The 21,688-nt window shown below is 33.8% G+C and overlaps 2 protein-coding genes across 2 annotated transcripts; both read left to right on the plus strand.

The window, feature by feature from the left end:
* The first annotated feature begins 9,867 nt into the window (after positions 1–9,867).
* LOC103941286 (anthocyanidin 3-O-glucosyltransferase 5-like) lies at positions 9,868–11,523 on the plus strand. Its single transcript, XM_009351480.3, has one exon. The coding sequence runs from the start codon at positions 9,868–9,870 to the stop codon at positions 11,326–11,328; it is 1,461 nt and encodes a 486-aa protein (XP_009349755.2). The 3' UTR covers positions 11,329–11,523.
* Positions 11,524–17,801: 6,278 nt separating this feature from the next.
* LOC103941282 (anthocyanidin 3-O-glucosyltransferase 5) lies at positions 17,802–19,466 on the plus strand. Its single transcript, XM_048575820.1, has 2 exons — positions 17,802–18,841; positions 19,000–19,466. The coding sequence occupies exons 1-2, from the start codon at positions 17,869–17,871 to the stop codon at positions 19,464–19,466; spliced, it is 1,440 nt and encodes a 479-aa protein (XP_048431777.1). The 5' UTR covers positions 17,802–17,868.
* The last annotated feature ends 2,222 nt before the right edge of the window (positions 19,467–21,688 follow it).

Raw genomic sequence — 21,688 nt, forward strand, 5'->3', positions numbered from 1 at the left:
CGTAGAGCTTTGTTGGGCTTCACTAAAAGAGGAAATTGAATTATGACCTTTATTCATACTTTCCCTATTAAAACAGACCAATGGTGTCTGAGGGCTTGGAAATTGGGCATTGAAGCACCACGTGAACAACTTTAGACATCAAAAGCCCAAACCGTGAAGGACAGTTAACCACGATTTGATTACGACCCAATTCTTTTCTTTCTTTGTTAGAACTTAGATATGAAAAGGTAGGGTAAATTACATTTTGCATCTTTAAGTTTGTGATTAATTGCAATCTCATACGACACTTTTAAAAAGGTAATGCTAGATAGACTAAATTTGTAAACCAAATTTTGTAAATCAAATGATATGGTTGTTGATGATCGGACTATTACTTAAGTGTTGATTAACGTGGTTATTTCTTATTGGTGACATATAATTTGATTTGTAAATTTTGTCTGCAAATTTAGTCTTCCTAGCATTATTCCCTTTATAATATTTCAACCTCATACTTTTACTTATTATTTCATTTCAATTTCGTACAGCTATCTCAATTTCTATTAGTTTCTCTATTATCTATCTAGGAGGACGTCGTGGGTCTCACAATTTTTGTAACATGGGGATAAAAAACTAATATTGTGGATAATGAGTTCAATATTAAATTATTAGACCAAAATTCCTCATTTTTAGTATAAATAATATCATCATATTAGAAAAATACGATGAATAACCTTGAATCAAACACATTATTTAGGAAACAAATGCTTATTAGCCACAAGACTATAATATCGTTCCTCACTTTTAGTGTACATATTCCTGCTCTCCTAAGGTCCTCATTTTGAGGATATGTGGGACTAAATGTATATTAACTACATGATTATATTAGTTAGATCCAAATGCTTAAAATATTTGACAACTTAATAAACCAAAAATCAACTTAAAGTCCATGAATCATTAGAAAACTCATTTTCTTGTTTTGGTTTATTAAGTTGTCAAATATTTTTAGCCTTTGAATCTAAACTAATAAAATCTTGTGGCTAATATCCATTTGATCCTCACATGTCCTTAAAATGAGGACCTTAGGAAAACAGGACTTAGAGAGCTGAAAACACCTTCTCTCTCCTGAAAACACAATCACTAGAAAAACCCTAGCAGCTAGCTCTAGCCTTTAGGTTGGGTGTCGATGGCAACCTCCCTTTTTTCTGCTCCTTCCCTCCTGCTCTTCTTCCTTTTTTTTTTCTCTCTTTTCAGTTCTCTTATGATTTTTATCTCAGTTTTCCTTGAGTTTAGTTTCAATTTTCACTAAGCTTGCCTAAAAATTTTGGGCTTCATATCCCTTTCTTGACATTCATCGCCACTTTTTCGGCGTTTTTCGTTAGTTTTCACTTTTTTTTTTTTTTAGTTTTCCTTCATCCCTCTCCTTTAGCCGTGCTTTTCCTTTCTTTCCATCATCTTCTCCTCCACCCAATTTCAAAATCCTAATCTCAGTTTTGAACTAATTCATCGCCATCCCCATTTCCCAGTTCCATCACACCTTCTTTTTCTTCCCCTCCTCTTTTCCAATCCATAATTATGAATTAGATCTCAGAGTGTTGGACTTGATCTTAACACAAGACCCTACACCAATAGCCCACTGCCGAACCGGCACACTGAAAAATTGAGCAAATTGTGGAACAATTCACGTCGAAACAAGGGTATTTTACACACCTCATTTGCCCTCCCACTTTATGTGTAGGTGTGGCTGCGGGTGTGGTTTTTGATGGATTCATCTTGTTGAACACTTTCGGATCGAAGGTGACGGCGTCAATTTGAGTTCTGCTGCTTGAGTTTAGAATTTTTGTTGCTGTTGTTGTTGGTTTTTGCTGCGTACGGTCCTAAGTTTGTGTGGACCTCCCATTGTATCTTGAGTTGTAGCTGTTTCTTAGCTTGAGCCATTTTACTCTAGTATCTCTTTGTTTATTAGGATTTTGTGTTTAGTTTGGACTTAGTCCATCTATCAGAAATTGTAATTTCCCATGATCTTTAATGAAGTTTAATTTCTAAAGAAAAAAAAGGAGAGCAGGACTCCATGTGTACATAAATGAATGACACTAAATGAATATACAGTTAATGTTTCTTATTCAATTCAATTGTTTTTATGGTACACTGTGGTTTAGATGTATGAAATGTTTCTTATTCAATTTAAGTTTTTTAGTGGTTTATCAAAATGTGGTCTCTAGCATTTTATTTTTTCAGTTGGAAAAGGTTGATTAAGTTTATGCTTGTACGATGGATGCTTAGTTTGATTGTGTATATTGAGAAAAACCATATTCATCTTACTGATAAAAAGCTTATCAACCAACATTATCCAACCATTAACTTCATTAAAGGCAATTGTATGTAGCAGATCAAATGAAAAGGAATTCTAGGGTCTTTACCATACAAAGTAGTTGTGTCAAGATAAGACTGTCATGTATTGATGTTGTCTCTAATTTAATCACTTAGCCTAATATTTTGGGTGGTATCATCTTGGTGGATTTTAAGTGTAAAATATTATTATAAAAACCTCACAATGGGCTAGCATAATGTGGTTTTAATTCACATTTGGCAAAAATCGAACTTAAAACCTCTCACTTACAAATAAAGAGAAATATCACTAAACCATACCAGTTATTTTAAATCTTAAATTATTGTTTACGTCTCTGGTGTAAAATCTTAATCTGAATATATAACATCTTTGGTGTAAAATCTTAATCAATCTGAATGCACACAACATCTTTGGTGTAAAATCTTAATCTGAATGCACACATGATTAATGACTAACGTTTTCTTTTAAACCTGAGGAAAAATCAGGTTATATTTTTTACTGTTGGATTGAGAGGTTCAATAGAATACTAAAACTTACTGATTCCACATAGAATAATACCTGTGTTCCCCCGTAGAATAAGGTAATTCACTATTTAAATTTCATAATCGATACGAGTCAACTTCTGAAATTTCATTTGATCATCTCTATAAAAAATTATTTGAACCAAAATGGTTTAATCATCAAGATGTATGAAACAAATTGGCAGTGTGAGTATCCATTAAGTAACATATTCATGATGAATTATCCATGAATACATTTGAATGAGTAAATAACCTGTTAACCAAAATCTTATGAAATTACTAGTTTAACCCTCTAATTAAAACAAAACATGAATAAGAAATATGGGGTAGAAATGTAATTTCACACAACCAAATTTTGCTTCTTTTTTTTCAAAGCTTCACACATGTAATCCTAACATATCCCTATTAAAAAAATAAAATAAAATCTATCACTCTCTTCCTCTCTCATTCTATTTCAAAAACAAAAAATTTTCTCACACTTTGTGTGTGCCCATATGCTAGTGAAGATTAAGAAACTGAATGATTGTAATTATTAAGTTTTACAATAAAGATACGTTATTTGTAGAAGATCACATATGTGTATTCTCTATTGAAGGAACAAAAGTATTGTTCTTCTAGATAATTCATGCATATGGTACTTAAAGGTCTAGAATCTAGATGACTTTGCTATCTATATGCATGCAGCATCTTTCATCTTCCTTTTTTATTTTTTCTTTCTGGAAAAAAAATTTGCAAACATGTGATATTGGTTAACTACCTAATAGTTTCATATTAATTAGTGCAACATGACTCCTGATTAATTAAGATATATGGTTATTAATTATTCAAACAATTAACTGTAGTTATCTTGTCTTCTGCAAGCTCACTGGGGATGGTTTATTTGTCCATTGACTAGATCTAATATAAACAATTCAAATAATGACGATTAGCTAGATAACCTAAACTAAGACCCTTCTAGTGGAAGAGGATTCTCTTCGGATTCACTTTGTGGAGATCCTAGGAATTTCCACATCCTAACCGTTCATCATACATCGTGCAGTCAGTTTTCGTCAGATATTATTTGTGTTTAATTTTAAATAAAAAAATCAAATAATTTTTAACCGTACAATACATGATGAATGACTAAGATGTGGAAACCCGTAGGATCCCCACAAAGTAAATCCGGATGGAATCCAATTCCCCTTGTGATTACTACTTTTAATTACTATCCAAATAATGACGATTTCAAGATCTAATTATAAAATTTTTTAAAAAAAAAAAAAAAAAAAAAAACCTCCAGCGTCACCATATTTTTTTTTATTTAATTAAATCCTAGCCGCCGGTAAAACCATAAAATGTTTGTACGTCTCTGTCTTATAGTTTTTAAGAATATGATAATTATATACGAACTTGCTTCAAGTAAAGTGCGCAATTGTATACTTCTTCGTGTAGGACTCAAATTCTAATTTCCAGTTTTTGTCGAAGCTTTAGAGTCTATAGAAGTATCTCTAAACTAAGAAAAATTTTACTCTTCAATTTATTTTTTTTTTTTTTTTGTCAAACGATAAAATTTTGTTAGATTAGTCACTAATGGGATTTGAACCCACGCCAGTCATGTAAGAACTCTTCAAATTTTTTTGCCTATGTTAACATTGTGCATTACAACATACATACTTCACTTCATTTGTACATTAAACCATGTTTTATTTTATTAATTTTTCTTTTTTTACATAAAACAAACTTAAAAAAAAATATGATACAACAATATTCTATTTTAATGAGCATGATAATTCATGCAAAGTCACACAATGAGTTAGCTATAATAATTAAATTTTAACTTGCCATCTAAATAAATTGAACCTAACACATTCATGCAAAGTCACACAATGAATTAACTATAATAATTAGATTTTTAACTCATCATTTAAATAAATCGAACCTAACACCTTCCAATTATAAATAACAAAAAAAAAAAAAAAAAAACCAATACGTGACAATGAATAACAATTTTAATTAAAAAAGGAAATGACGAGCAGCTCTTCGTTGAGTACAATAATTTTAATAGTGCAAAATGATGAGAGTGGTGGATTGCTTATTGTATTAGAAAGTGGTAGATCGCTTATCATCCTTTGGTTATTAATTTGCTTTAACTTTACCATTTGGATCACAATTTTTTATTTGTTGGCATAAAGTTTTGGAATAGCATTTGATAATGACTTTAATATTTTTTTGTTGGTCGGCTAGATATTAATTAAGTAATTAAATTTAAGCAATTTTCAGCCATACTAGCATGTAGATTATCTCTGGTGGTTGTTTTTTCTACTAATTAAAAGTTGAGAAGAAGAGATATATAGTCGATGTTGTTCATAGTAAGCTTATTATTAACATCAATCGTTTTCAAACCATCGTGAAAAGTTGCATAATGGAGAATTGTATAAGAATTCGATCAGACAAATTAAGTTTGAACTTCTGTATTTATTTGCTTAGTATTCTTTCTTTCTTACTTCTTCTTTTGTTTTATTTTAAGTTTGCTTGCATTCTTGAAGATGAAATTACAAATAGTGAAGGAAGTTCTCAACGGTGGCAGGTCTCAAGTTTGACCAATCGAGTAATAAATTTGACGTCTAATTTATCTACCAAAGTTTCAAATCTAGTATTAAGGATGTAATTGACTAATTTTTATAATTCAATAACTGAGTATTCTAAAAAAAATAATTTAAAGACCTAATTTTCACTCAAGTAATAATTCAATGACTAAACTAACAATCTTATACTTCAAAAAAAAAAAATTGACAAAAAATTTATAAAGAGAGTTTTATTTTTAAAAAAAACTTCTTAAAAAATTTGTCGTGAGTTAAATATTTATACGCGGTGCTAACAAACAGCGGGCTACTGACAAATGATTAAAATATAATTAGTTATGCTAACCTATGAGGGTCACTGTCAATCATCTCTGTCTGGATTTGGAGGCTGCTGTAATCGAAGTCGAACGTGCCCGGCGGGATGAACTGCTTGGTGAAAATATTTGATTTCAAGTGTTGATTGGTCTGGTTTGGGGCCAACTGTCGCCAATCAACAGATTTGCACGCATTATCATGCATGTAAAGCAATTTCTTGTGCTTTTTAAGGAAAGAGATCAAAAGAGAATACATTTCTCTTAATCCATCAAGTTCGGAGATATAGATAGTTGAAATTTAATCCAACTGCGACAAACAACAGCCCATTTTAAAAGTTATAATAATTTAGCCATGAGATCAAATTTCAACGATCCGAATCCCTGAACTTAGTGGATTAGGAAGAAAAGATTAGGAGATGATCCCTTTCCTGTTTTTTAAGTGCAAGCTGGCTCATGGTGCATGTGAAGATATTTCCTTTGTTTATAAAAGTTTTAAAAAGGCGCTAAGTGCTAGTCAGGCAACGAATAAGAGTTTAGCACTAGGATGTTTGGGCGAAGTTTGGATGGGGTCAAGACGGTTTTTTTTTTTTATTTTTTATTTTTTTATTTTAATTAAATTTGTTATATAACATATAAATGAATGTCTAGTATATTTAAAAATACATAATGTATTAGAATACATAAATTATGAAATAAAATGACATATTAAAAATATGAGATACAAACATATAATTAATGAGTGCTCATCTAAATATTCAATAAGTCTCTTACAACTTATTGAAAAATAAAATGCAAATGAAAGTTATCTATTTTTTGTCTAAGTGAGAGTCATGACTAAGCAAGTATCTAGGTGAATCTAAGCAAGCGCCTAGGCAAGTTAGACGTGCATTGAGATAGGTCTAGACACCACTTATTCATTTCTAAATGCCTAAGATTAATTGAGGCAATAGTGCCTAAGCAGAAATTTTTAAAACATGAACTTTTTTTTTTTTTTTTTAAAGTGCAGGCTGCTGGCTCATGATCTACTTTTGGTTTTTCCTCCTTTGAATTGCTAGCTGTTAAAATTTATGCATGTTTGTGTTTCTTCTTTAAAATTTTAATTTTTTTCAAATCTTTGTGTATTGAATACTTGTGAATTTTTTAAAACTCATTTAAAATTTTGATTAGAATTTCCATAATTTATAAATTCTTTTAAAAAACTTTTAAATTTTTAATTGAGTACACCCCTTAATTAGTTGCTTACTTGGAACGGCACTTTTATGTAATTTAATGTGTAAACATCAATCATAATGGCCTATATTATCTTTCCCCATACATTCAAGGTTGAATTTGTTGCATACGTATATAATAGGATTATATATATAGAAATATTTATTGAATAAGTCTCACTTATGTTATATATACGTGGTTATCCAATAATGCTATTTGGACTCTATTTCAGACAATTTTGCTAATCATTCCTTCTATTAATACAAGTAGACCTAAGTTCGGTCCGGTGGTCGGTAAATAAGGTTTAAATAGGACCACTCATCACTACAAGAAGAAAGATGCAGCAGTCACAGAGAAAGTATGACTGCTGTTGGCGTAGCTATTTAAGCATCTAAATATTAATTTTCAATTTTTTAATCAAATATATTAAAATTACCATTAATAGGTGACCATATGCTTAATTGGCACGTATATTCAACGAAAAACTGTATTAACATTTCTAAATTTAACGCTAAGGTGCAAATTGGCCAGTTTTATGTAGTTTCGCCTCTTTAAGGGTTACATTGGGTGAAAAAATAGTTCAAGGGTCAAATCAACAACAACTTAATAGTTGATGAGGGTAAACTGGTAATTTACACAGGATAGTTAAGGAGTGAAATGATTACCTTACTCATATTTTAGTAAATGCAGGAAACTCAAGAATCAAAATGATTCCAATTCTTATTTCCTGTAAGTAAAGAAAAATACTTGGCTACTCAAAGATGAGTAAGAACTCCTGCTCGAAACTCTTAGTGTTTCAATCACAGAACTTTGTGTTTATGATCAGAATCGTTCATATTATGAATCACACTGTAAAGATCATCTCTGCAAAAAATAAATTAAAACTAAGGTCGTTTAGCCAATCTATTGTAGCAAATACATAAACGGTCCATAATGCTTTTACCAATACCGTTCATTTTTTTTTAAATAGTTTGATGGCTAAACGACCTTAGTTTTAATTGATTTTTTGCAGATGCAATCTTTATAGGGTGATTTATAATATGAACGGTTCTGATTATAAACACGAAGTTCTATAAATTGACAACGAGCAATTTTGAGAAATTTTAAGTAAGAGTTTCTACTCATTTTTGAGTAGCTAAGTATTGTTCGTAAGTAAATATGTCATAAGTTTGAATTAGATTTAGTTTTTTTTTTTTTTTTTGTCAAACAATTTGTAAGATTAGATGTTAAATTAGTTAGTTCGAACTCACGCCGTCATGCAATGACTCAATTCCTTTCCATCACTGTGGTAAAGGGTCACTTGCTAAAATAGTATTAGCATCCCACCTATTATTAAATACACCTCACTTAAAATTAAGTAGTAAATAGCTTTTATACATAAATATGAAATGACTATTTAGGCCACATAATTTTTTTTTTAAGGAAAATTAATCCTAATACACCTCAAATCATTTCTATATAATTTTCAAAAGGTTCTTCAAGCTCTCAAAAATGATCCCCACCCTCCGACAAGGCGAAAACCCTGCCATGTGAAATCTCTAAATAAGATCAATATAAATATAAAATATAAAAATAAAAGATCACAGAACAAACATCATGCATGAAACCCAAACTCCGAATTGCTAAATAAACATTCAAAAACCCGATAAATTGAACTGAGAATACGAGAAACCCTAAAAACCCTAATTTACAGAAACCCTAAAATTGAAAACAAAACATTTAATCTACTGAGATATGAAAATTGAATAGAGAAATAAGAAATTTTTTCTTTCGAACGTGATTCAACTTCCTCTGCTTCTTCCGCGCATTCTATTCGTGGTGAAGAAGAGGAGCTTGTGGCACGAACACACGCGTGAGTTATTTTTTTATTATTTTGATGTCGGGTGTAACATGAGAGTTGGGTGTATGCATAGCATGTAGGGTGTGAGAGTAGTATTAAAAATATGTTGCAGTGTAATTTTTTTGAACAAAAATATATTATTTATACTAAGGGGAGGAGATAGGTTAAGTCTCACAATAGGCTAACAATAATGTGGTTTAAATTCGTTTTTGGTGATAATCGAACCTAAGATCTCTCACTTACAATTAAAGATGAATACCACTAAATCGTAGTACTAGTTGACGTATGTGGGGGTGTATTAAATAAATTTTAATTTAAAAATAGATGTGACGTGTTTAAGTATGTAGAGTATAATCAACAAAATGTGGGGTGGGAATAGAAAAACCTTTAATCTCCATGAAAGTTTGAATCCATTCAAATTGAATTAGATAGGCAAATTTGCGTGGATGAAAATAGATTTTGAAACTCAAGTGTTTGATTTGTCAAATAAATTCTTTTTGTTGTTTATACAATGATATATTTACATGAAGATAATATGAATTTAGCTGCACAATAGCCACATCATCATATTTAGTTATTAAACTTACAAGTGATGAAGAATACTATTAATCAATAGTGTTAAGTGGCTACCAAATTAATTTGTTGTTTCATATTCGAAGTGCAAAAGTTCGTCTATCTTTGATATTCTATAATTGCGTAGGGCTTGTCTTCCTGTAGTATACAAAGTTACACACATGACACATCAATCTCTGTGCATTTGTCAACAAATACCGATAATAATTAAAAATCCAAATCCCATGTTCGGTTCATATTAATTTACTGTTAAACCCGTTTAAGTCTTAAATTATAGAATTTGATGCCTTGAGCAGCTCAGGCATATGTGTTTATAGTATGTATGTATATATATATATATATATATGTGTGTGTGTGTGTGTGCGTGTGTGTGGTACTAGGTCTCAATGTTCATATCCTCACATGTATGCATGGTGTTCTAAAACATATGTGATTACTATCTCTTCCCTATAAACTCCTAATATATTGTCCCTTTGGTTCTTCTTCTCTCTGTAAACGGCAGCCTCTCTATCACTATACGTCCATGGAGATGATCACCAGCTCAAAGCAACATGCAGCACTACTGTGCAGCCCAGGCATGGGCCACCTCATCCCAGTCCTCGAGCTCGGAAAACGACTTGTCACGCATCAAAACTTCACTGTCACAATCTTTGTCATCTCATCTCACACCTCTGATGCCGAGTCTCAACTCATTAACACAGCAGCAAACCCAAAACTCTGCCGAGTCGTCGAACTACCACTGCCAGACATTTCCGGCCTTGTTGCCCCAGATGCCGCTGTCGTGACAATCCTTGCGGTCACGATGCGAGAAGTACGACATGCGTTCCGGTCAGCCTTACGTGCCATGGAGTTTTGTCCCACCGTGCTAATCGTAGACCTATTTGGCACCGAATCATTTTCCATCGCCGATGAGTTTGGGATTCCAAAATATGTTTATATCCCTTGTAGTGCATGGTTTCTCTCCTTCATGATTTATGGTCCAACCCTAGATTTGGAAGTCAAAGGGGAGTTCACCAAACAAAAAGAGCCAATCAAAATCCCGGGCTGTAGGTCCATACTTCCACAAGTAGATGTCGTTGACTCTTTTCAGAACCGGACCCATCAGCAATACTTTGACTTTGTTGAGATTTGTAGTCAGACTTCGAAGGGTGATGGTGTTCTGGTGAACATTTGGGAGGATCTAGAGCCCAACACTCTTGCAGCACTTAGAGATGAGAAATTATTGGGCCGGTACACAAATATGCCCGTGTTTCCAATTGGGCCGCTCATGAGGCCCAATAAGCCAACCGGTTTGATGGGAAAGGTGTTTGATTGGCTTGACATGCAACTAAATGAGTCCGTGATTTATGTGTCGTTCGGAAGCGGAGGGACTTTGTCGTTCGAGCAAATGACCGAACTCGCTTGGGGTTTAGAGCTGAGTCAACAAAGGTTCATTGGGGTGATACGCCCACCTACCTTAACCGCAGATGGTGCCTTTTTCACCGGTGGAAGCGGTAGTGATGACAATAACCCAATAAAGTACTTGCCCAAAGGGTTCTTGGACCGGACCAAGGACACTGGGTTCATCATCCCTTTGTGGGCCCCACAAGTGGACATTTTGGTCCATCCAGCAATTGGAGGGTTTTTGTCGCATTGTGGTTGGAACTCAATCTTAGAGAGCATCACCAACGGAGTACCCATGATCGCTTGGCCACTCTACGCAGAGCAGAGGATGAACGCCACATTGTTAATAGAGGAGCTTGGTGTGGCAGTTCGGTCTAAGATACCACCGTGGAAGAAAGTGGTGGAGAGGGAGGAGATAGAGGAAATGGTGAGAAAGATCATGGAGGACAAAGAAGGTTTTGCGTTGAGAGATAGAGTCAAGAAGATAAAAGAAAGTGGTGCAAAAGCCTTGGAAAAGGGAGGTTCCTCTCACAATGCCCTTTCTCAATTTGCAAAGCACAGTGAGCTAATGTGCATGAACTTTGTCAATGGCGGAGAGTGATCATCATATGGTTCCTTCCAGGAGACAGAAGATGTTTTTGTGATAGTTTGTTGTGTTCTAATATGTGTGTTTGAGGTTGCTTTTAGCATTATGATGCATGAAAATCAGGAAGTGTGCTGCAAATTAGTTGCGTTAAATCATGTTTGCCTTGTTTCAGTATGATAATTTGTGTAATATACGTGACTATAATAATGATTGTGTAAATTACGTATAAAATATTATTTCTCCTTTACTTGCATACGCACATTACTCCTGTTGTCTTATGAATTCAAAGTTTTTTGGACTCGGTGCTTGTAGTATGAATCATTTAAATCATTTTAGAGATGTACTCTTGAAAATGTCATGTTATATAATTTTCCTTCTGATCTAATTAGAGTGACGTTATATTTTTAATAAACAATTTGATATTAGGAGAATGAAAATCGAACACAGACTCGATGCAGAATTAATATATTCAATTACTTGAACTACATATCACGTATTCGTTAAGAGTAATGATGAATAGATGGATATTCTTCAAATCACATTATATTAGAAGTTTGAGTTCACTTACTACATTAATTATAATAAGTTATAACTAGTTACCAATAAAAACATTATTTGTCAAATAATGCGAACTAATACAAAAATGTAGTTACAATAATATTTATTAAAGTTCTCCATTGACCTAAAATTAATAATTAGCAATAGATAAATCATCACACTAATGACCTAAAATTAATAAATTAATAATTATTAAGGTTGGCAACTATAATAAAAAAACTAAAACCTCATAATATATCCCATTTAGAAGACTTTTGGAATAATGGGCTTTCATGACAAGTGACAACATGTCATTGGTTTAAGGATTGAGGCCACCAAACAACTTGATAGCTTAGAATAATGGATAACATAAAGCATCGCAAGTTAGACACACGTACAATGCCTCTGCCAGTCAAAGCAAACATTCTATCGTGTAATAAGGATAGGCTTTTTAACTAAAATAATCATTGGAGTTTGTATAATTCTTTACTTTGGTCTCTGAAATTTGAAATCAATACAAATCGTCTTTGAGATTGTCTATTATCAATTATTTTGGTCATTCCGTGAATATTTATGTTAAATAACGATTAAAACAACAAAACCACCATTAATTTAATAAACAATAGACCAAAATGATTTGACAAAAATTATGAGTATTTATGTCATTTTATCCTTATTTAATGGAGATGTTTACGAAATGACTAAAACGATTGATCGTGGACAAACTTAGAGACCAATTCTATTGATTTCAAATCTCAAGGACGAAAATAATGAGTTATGTAAATCTTAGGGACCATTTTAAATAAAAGACCATAAAGATATAATTTTACAACATTACTTGTTCAATAAATACTTATTACGTTTTTAACAATGACCAAACGATACGAGACGAACGAGTACAACAAGCCAGCCAACAGGGAACACAATTTCAGCTAGTAAACAAGAACAAAAAGCAAGACAAAACAAAGCAAACCAACAGAGTAATCACCAACCGGAAAACCAGAATCCAAGGCCTCCAACAAATTAACAACGCGATTTAAGCCAACCAATCTTCCAAGAACCTAGCTAACCAGAAGGTTAGGACTATTATCTCACTTGTCGGGCACACTGAACGATAGATGAGCCGATTTAATGTGACCTGACTTACAGACTTTAGAACAACTTGGACAAGAATTGTCAGCTCTCCAAGTTTGAGCAAATCATATGCTGCATGTATATAAGCATTGTGACTCGTATGTTTTAGGGTTATATACCATATATTTTACACACACACACACACACACACACAACAACATTTGGAAGGATAAATCTAACTTAAAACTTTATACGGCTAGCATTGTAATGTATTTCAACGAATTAATTGTCTATTTTTTAGTCATTCTCTTAAAAATCATTTATACCAAAAATCATGAAATCCAAAACCAAATGCATAAGTAAATTTTTGCTCTTAACTACTAAAGTTAACAAGTGTCTTCAAAAATATTATAGCATCTCTATATTTTCCCTTTATTTTGCATTCACATGTGACGTGGGCACGAGAAGTGGAAGAAAGTCAAGGATGATTCCTAACATGCACTATAAGATATGTAAGGTCTCATGGCTGAAAATACGCTCTCATTATTTGAGTTCCTGAAAGTTTTATAATGAGTACTAATTTAACTTTCAGGAGGTGAGTAGGTTCTAACTTAAAAATCTAATTCAAATTTAATTTTGAATTTAGTTTTCACATCCACATCTCATATCAAACTATCCTACCCATTTGCAATTAAAAAGATAAATAAAATGTGCACACATGATGTAGGATTTAACGAGGGTTTGAGAAATCCTAGGGCTCCCAAATCAGGACAAAAACTAAGAAAAATGATTATATAATACTTACAAAACTCATCAACTAAACACATAGACAAGTAGGGCTGTTTTGTTGCTGCGTTTTGTTACTTGATCTCTCTTCAGTCTTCTTGTGAAAATGCGGTCGTCAAACACTTTATTCTTGAACTTTGCAAGATACCAACGTGATTATGCAAAATGTATGAATTAAAATAGTTTTTAAAAATTAATCAATTACAAAAATCACAAGACATATTTTTCTAATTAATTTCTTATAAAACATGAAGAAAAACAATATGAGAAATATTATTTTCTCGGGTTATTATACAAAATGGTCCCTGAGATTTGTATGATCAATAGAAATGGTTCCTGAGATTGTCCACCATTCATGATTTTGGTCATTATGTTAAAAACGATTTTGGGCAATTTTCAAAGCTTTGTAATTCAATCGTTTCTTGACCAAATTCGACCCATAATATATCAAAATGAAGGTAGGAAAGTGTAGAATAAGATTATACTATTTGGAAGCCCAGTGGTTACAGGAGATGGCCGGAAAATAGCCTGAAAGGTGACTGGTCCGTGGGAAAACTGGAAAACTCGCCGAAAACTGAGTAAACTTTAAACGTTCATAACTTCTTCAATACTCAACCAAATCTAGTGATTCAAAAATGAAAATAATACTTCTTGACGAGAGAAAGAGAATGGTACTTTTTTTTAAGGCTAACTCGCTGTGGTTTGGTTGGACAACGGCTCGAAAGTGGCTAACCATTTTCGAGCCGTTTTCCGGCCAAATCACGGCGAGTTAGTAGTAAAAAAAAAAAAAGATACCATTCTCTTCGTCTCGTTGAGAAGTATGATTTTCATTTTTAAACCACTCAATTTCGTTGAGTATTGAAGAAGTTATGAACGTTTAAAGTTTACCCAGTTTCCGATTAGTTTTCCAGTTTTCCAGTTTTCATACGGACTAGTCACTTTTCAGGCTATTTTCTGACCATCTCTGGCAACCATTGGGCTTTCAAATAGTATAATATTATTCTACACTTTCCTACTTTTATTTTGATATATTATAGATCGAATTTGGTTAAGAAACGATTGAGTTACAAAGTTTTTAAAATTGCTCAAAATCGTTTTTAACGGAATGACCAAATCATGGATAGTAGACAATCTCAGAGATCATTTCTATTGATTTTTAATCTGAAGGATCATTTCTATTAATCATGCAAATCTCAAAGACTATTTGGTATAATAACCCTATTTTCTCTTCAGAGTACATGCTGCACTCTTTACGTATGTGTGTGAGTGTGATACGGCAACAGCAGCACCAATTTTTTTATTTTTTTTGGGTAATCAGCAGCACAATGTTTGTCCTCTTTTGTCAAACCAAAAAGCGGCAGCCGACTTTTTCTCTTCCTTCAAAAATCAAAAGCTACAGCACATGTTTCTTCTGTCCTTTTATGCGAGTGCGAGGAAGAAAAATCAAAAGCTACAGCACATGTTTCTTCTGTCCTTTCGTGTGAGTGTGAGTGTGGGGAAGAAAAATCAAAAGCTACAGCACATTTTTCTTCTGTCCTTTTGTGCGGGTGTGAGGACAAAGGCTAAGATAATATTAGAAGATTAAAATTTTAATTTTAATTAATAAATTAAATGATATTTTATTAATAAAAAATAAATATCTTAATCGATATTTAATTAATAATTTAATTATTAATAACTATATCATTTAATTTACATAATTTAATTTGAAACATTACTCGAGAATAAATATGCACCCAATAAGATGAAATTGAAAATCATTTGATATTATCAACTTGATAAATATACAAAAATATCAAATTGGCTGCAACTAACTTTTCGAATAATGGCAGCCAAAACATTATTGGGCTGCTCCAAAAATATTTTAACCACTCAAAACGTTAGCCAAAATCAAATGAAGTTCAATGTCAAGTAAGACTTAGTCAAGCTGCTGGCAATAATCATTTTTTAGGTTCTCTTGTGTTGGCTTGTCGAGATTTACTTTGAAGATTTTGGTAATATGAACTTGGACATGTCTACAGAAAAAAAAAAAAAAATATTTGTGGCGGAGAATTTAACAACTTATAGTCTTGATTTAGGTTTAGGTTATTTTTATTTTGATGATACTCCTTCTTGTTCAATTAGTTTTATTCGTGATGATCGACTTGAGATGTCCAGGTCTAGATTTATTATTGAGTAGGTTTGTTTGGGCTAGCTTCTAGCCCTGTTTTACAACCAAAAAAAATAAAATATCAAGACCTACCTATATGAATGCATATACATGACGACCTTACTTGAGTGGATGTCTTTGAAATGCTTTTCCTTTTTTTTTTTTTTTTTTTTTTTTTTTTTGGTGATTGAGATCACGAGAGACAAATTTAGACTAAAATAATCACAATTGAAACACACACTAATCACAGACAGTACAACTCAGCGTATTGTTAAAAATTATCAATTTTGCACTAACAATTTCAATAGCTTCACAGGAACTACAAGTGCGTGTGTTGAGAATTGTACAACAGGAGTGCTCCAATATTTGTGCCTTCTTTCTTTTTCTTTTTAATTAGACTAATTAGCTATTCGGGGCTCCTCAATACACTTAGGGTGCGTTTGGTGCACTGGACTGTCTTAGACTAGACTAGCTGCAAGGACTAAGCTGGATTGGATTGGCTTAGACTAAGCAGGATAAAAATAGTGAAGTATTTGATGCAGTACTGGACTAAATCTCGGACTAAAATATTCCTTTGATTTTATAATTAAACCTCAAGTTCATTCGTGAATAAGTTCTATCAAAATTAAAGGTTGGTGTGGAGTCTCTTGTCTGGGAGGGGGTGGTGACAGCCGACTTGGGCAGGAAAGAGAATTAATTAAAAGAAGAAGATTATGGATTCAATTTCATTCCAATATTTCTCATATTTACTCATACGTAAGAAATTAAAAGAAAATATGAAATTAAATTAACTAGAAGACAATTATTGATTTGATTGTCATTGTTTTGTTTCTCAGTATCATATCGTAGAAAGATATTTTCAGAGGAATGAAAGAGATAAATATGACTGTACCTTTCACTGATGCCGGTCCTTCTGTAGCATTTCAGATGAATATGCCTCTTGAAATAATTCGCAATCAATGACACCCAGAAAACTCCCCTACAGAAAAGTATTTGTCAGCTCATCAAATAAAGATAAAAATTGCCAGGAGACTTGGCTTTCCTTTCCGGTTTATATCTGTCATCTTTGAACGGTGGCCACATAATAGCAAGAGGGGCGGTTGTCCTTTTAGTCGTAAAAAAACTTTATGAAACATTAATGACGCGTTTATTAATCTGTAATCAAATTGAGAAGAATTAGATTGAGGGGGAATTGGATTGAGAAGGAATTGAAAAGAGGTGGAATCAGAATCAGATTCCCGTTGAAGTTGTTTACTAAAACTGTTTGGAATCGAAGTAGGAATGATGTTGAGTCCATATAAGTTGTTTACTAATACACTTTAATCGGAAGGAAAACTAGGTTGATTACTATATTGCCCTTACATAAATAAATTATTTTCATACTAATTAATTAAATTAAATTCTTAATTAAATTTATATAATAAAATTCATCTATATAAGCATATATAAATAGGTTTTATTTATTTATTAAATGATGACAAGAATGATGTTGAGTCCATATAAATTGTTTACTAATTCACTTCAATATGAATGAAAACTAAGTTGATGACTAAATTGCCCTTACATAAATAAACTATTTTCATACTAATTAATTAAATTAAATTCTTAATTAAATTTATAAAATAAAATTATCTATATAAAAATATATAAATAGGTTTTATTTATTTATTAAAAATGACATAATGAGTGTCAAAATGAAGGGCAATGTTGGGATAATAAGAAATAAGTGAGGGTATAATAGGAATAAAAGATGCATTTCCGATTCCCTTGCCCTTAGGGAATTCAAATACCTCACAAAACTAAGAATCCCGTTCCTCCAATTTCAGGAATTGAATTCCTTGTTTCGTGTGGGCGCCACCACTTTTTTTATTCCTTAATATTTAAAGCTCAATCGATTATTTTGATTTGCTTGTTTTCCCTATTTAAAGCTCAACTAGTGCACTTGTGTTCAAATAAAAAAAAAGCCCAAGTGGTGCACTAAAGGCTAAAGCCATTGCTCTCCATCTACCATGAGCTCAAAGCCACATGCTGCCATACTTTGTAGCCCAGGCCTCGGCCACCTCATCCCCTCCCTCGAACTCGCAAAACGACTTGTCACCCACCGGAATTTCACAGTGACGATATTCGCCATCCCATCTCCTACTTCCAAGACTGAGTCTGAGCTCCTCAAGGCTGCTGCCACCCCCAAATTTTTTGACATTATTGAACTCCCACCGCCCGACATTTCCGGCTGTGTTGGCCCCAATGTTGCTGTCGCTACCCTCCTTGCAGTCATGATGCGTGAAGTACGACCTGCGTTTCGGTCAGCCATACTTGGAATGGAGTATTCTCTTCGTCCTACAGTGCTTATCGTGGACCTCTTCAGCACCGAATCTCTGTCCATCGGCGACGAGCTGGGGATTCCTAAGTACGTTTACGTTGCTAGCACTGCATGGCTCGTAGCTTTGACCGTCTACGTGCCAGTTTTTGATAGAGAAGTGGAAGGAGAGTACGTGGACCAAACTGAACCGTTGAGAATTCCGGGTTGCAAGCCCGTTCAGCCCGATGACGTGGTTGACCCGATGCTGGACCGGACTGACCAACAATATTTGGAATATGTAAGGATAGGTACTAATTTCCCAAAGAGTGATGGGATTTTGATGAACACATGGGAGGACTTGGAGCACAAAACAATAGATGCGTTACGGGATGAGGGACTCTTGGGTAGAGTGGCTAAGGTGCCAATTTATCCCATTGGACCATTGACGAGGCCGGTCCAATCAGCTGGTTCAACCTCAACCGGTCTAAGGGAGGAGGGCTTGTTTAATTGGCTAGACAAGCAACCTTGTGAATCTGTGATATTTGTGTCATTAGGGAGTGGAGGGACTGTGTCCTTTGAGCAGATGACAGAAATGGCTTGGGGTTTGGAGTTGAGTAAACAAAGATTCATTTGGGTTGTACGACCACCGGCTAAATCCGCAGATGCTGCTTATTTCACTTCAGGTAATTTTCAAACTTACCAAATATATATCATCAAATTTTATTTGTTATCTTCGTAGAAACTTTTATTTGTGCAAATGTACTAATTTATAGTATTTGATAAATTATTGATATTGTGTTACAATCGATACTTTCACTTACATTTAATATCTTTATTTAAGGAAACCAAGACGATGACCCATCAACATATTTGCCCAAGGGATTCTTGACCCGGACCCATGACGTTGGGTTAGTTGTGCATCTTTGGGCGCCTCAAGTGGACATTTTAAGTCATCCATCAATAGGAGGATTTTGGTCACACTCTGGATGGAACTCAAGCCTCGAGAGCATCACCAATGAAGTACCGATGATCGTTTGGCCACTCCATGCGGAGCAGAGGATGAATGCTACAATGTTGACTGAGGAACTTGGTGTTGCCGTCAGATCGAAAGTGCTTCCATCGAAGAAAGTGGTTGACAGAGAAGAGATAAAGGAAATGGTGAGAAAGATCATGGTGGACAAAGATGGTCAAGCAATAAGAGGTAGGGTTAAGGAGCTTAAATTAAGTGCTGCCAAAGCATGGAGCGTAGGTGGTTCATCATATAATGCAATTTCTCAAATATCAAGTGGCAATCAAAGAAAATGCTAGGAGAGTTGGAGAACATGAAAGCTCTTAAATATGCTTACTGTTTTCAATAGGCATTTTAACCTAAATAATCTTGAGAATTGTCTTAACTTCTCAGTTTAGTCCTTAACAATAAAAATCGACAAACTTTATTAGTGATTAAACTAAGGAGTTAGGTCAATCTCAGCAGCCATTTTAGTTAAAAATCCTTTTGAATATTGTATGATGAAGTATAAGCATCAATAAGATATATGGCAGAATGGTGTGTATTCTCTTACTATTGGGCAAATTACATGTGCAGAATAAATTTTGTTCTCCTTTTGTTCTCAATCACACCAATTGGCCTGGTCACATAAATATATGTATATAGGAAACCTTTAAGGGAATGAATCCCCAATTTTTTTTTTTTTTAATAAAAATGGGGATTAGTTGTGGAGTACACACCTGTTTGAACCCAAATTTACACTATTGGCCTGAGCAATCGAGACCGTAGAATGAGTAAAATTCTGAGCCATTGGATTGGAAGAAGGTTGAGATAATTGATTAATAATTTGTCTAGATAATATTATGATTTTAATAATCACGATGTTATCTGGGGAATTATTAGGAAAATTATTTCTAAAAATGTGGAGATAATTAAGGAGTCCAAAAGATTGAATGCTATCGGATTAGAAGATCGAAGATAAGTTTTTGATATCAAATTGCGTGCACTTGGTCTGGATAGTTTTTCAAGTTCTTCAATCGCATTAAGAAACCCAAATCATGCTGTTATTTTGCAATATTGGGATTCTATTCTAATGCATGTTTTTGGGGTTGATTTTGTGCACGTGGCTTAAGTGTCATACGGTTATGCATTTTCAGATAAGGTGTTTTGCATGTGTGCGTGTGGTTGGCAAAAAAGCATGTGGCATGCATGGTTGCACACGGGCAAATAGGTGGTGATAGGCTTTGGCCTATCATGAGATAAGGAAATGGCCACGTGGAATGCATCCGGAAGATAAGAAGGGATAAACATGGGCTTTTTGAATAACGATGATAATACCGAAGCAAAGTCAGGTGATGATGGCTTTCTGTCATTTGCTAAAGGTAGGCTCTCGCTTATCTAGTTTGAATTGAAATCAAATTCTACTAGTGAAGCCGCACCACATATCTGCTTCTATAAATGCAAGGCTACGAACACCATTCAAGGGACCTCCAATTCAACACATAACTACTCTGCGCAAACCTCTTAAACACTTTGAGATTTTTTTTTATTTTCTTTTTCCGCCAATACATCTTCAGTTTGGATAAACAGCACAGTGAAGGCAACCGACGAACATCTTCAGTTTGGATAAACAACACTATTGTCGTAGAACTATTCAACAACGGAGCACCTTCAGTTTGGATAAACAGCACTGCGTCGAGACCAATTGGTTATCTATTCAAGTCTCGGTTGAGAAGGATTTTCGAATATTTATTGGCAGAGGTCATCTCATTAGCTTTCTTGGCGAAGTGAGGTGTTACAAGTTACTACATTCGGCACATTGAAAGACGAATTTGATATTGAACTTCGCAGAACTAGCAGCCTTGTCTTCAGGCTCGAGAATCCGAAGGTCGAGACGTGTTCCTTCCTCGGCCTGCAGTCGCAAGATCAAGAAGTCAGCAACGCACTCAACGCAACATCAACAAATTTTACCCCTCGGCCAAGCTCGGCCGACGAGTTGGCACGCCCTACATCAATCGAAGGACATAGTTAGCTCATTAGTTACTTGGTTTGTGCGCCACATAGGCTTTGTAATTTTTAGGGTCAACAACACCAACTTTAATGATCCGAACCATCTATTTTTCAAGTTGCACCTTGCGGACTAGTTACCTTTCAGGCTATTTTCTGACCATCTCTGGCAACCATTGGGCTTTCAAATAGTATAATATTATTCTACATTTTCCTACCTTCATTTTGATATATTATATGTCGAATTTGGTTAAGAAACGATTGAGTTACAAAGTTTTGAAAATTGCTCAAAATCGTTTTTAACGGAAGGACCAAAATCATGGATGGTAGGCAATCTCAAAGATCATTTCTATTGATTTTTAATTTGAATGACTATTTCTTTTGATCATGCAAATCTCAAAGATTATTTGGTATAATAACCCTATTTTCTCTTCAGAATACATGCTGCACTCATTACGTATGTGTGTGAGTGTGATACGGCAACAGCAGCACCAATTTTTTTATTTTTTTTGGGTAATCAGCAGCACAATGTTTG

This window comes from the organism of the source record quoted next, unplaced genomic scaffold, assembly GCF_019419815.1.
Source record: "Pyrus x bretschneideri cultivar Hongxiangsu unplaced genomic scaffold, Pyrus_bretschneideri_v1 Contig8, whole genome shotgun sequence".
In the NCBI taxonomy this organism is placed as follows: Eukaryota; Viridiplantae; Streptophyta; class Magnoliopsida; order Rosales; family Rosaceae; genus Pyrus; species Pyrus x bretschneideri.

Excerpts from the sequence above, each read along its gene's own strand:
- LOC103941282 (XM_048575820.1), top strand. The coding sequence starts at position 17,869 with ATGAGCTCAAAGCCACATGCTGCCATACTTTGTAGCCCAGGCCTCGGC. Across the intron at positions 18,842-18,999 it reads TGCTGCTTATTTCACTTCAG|GAAACCAAGACGATGACCCA; the intron begins GTAATTTTCAAA and ends TCTTTATTTAAG.
- LOC103941286 (XM_009351480.3), top strand. The coding sequence starts at position 9,868 with ATGGAGATGATCACCAGCTCAAAGCAACATGCAGCACTACTGTGCAGC.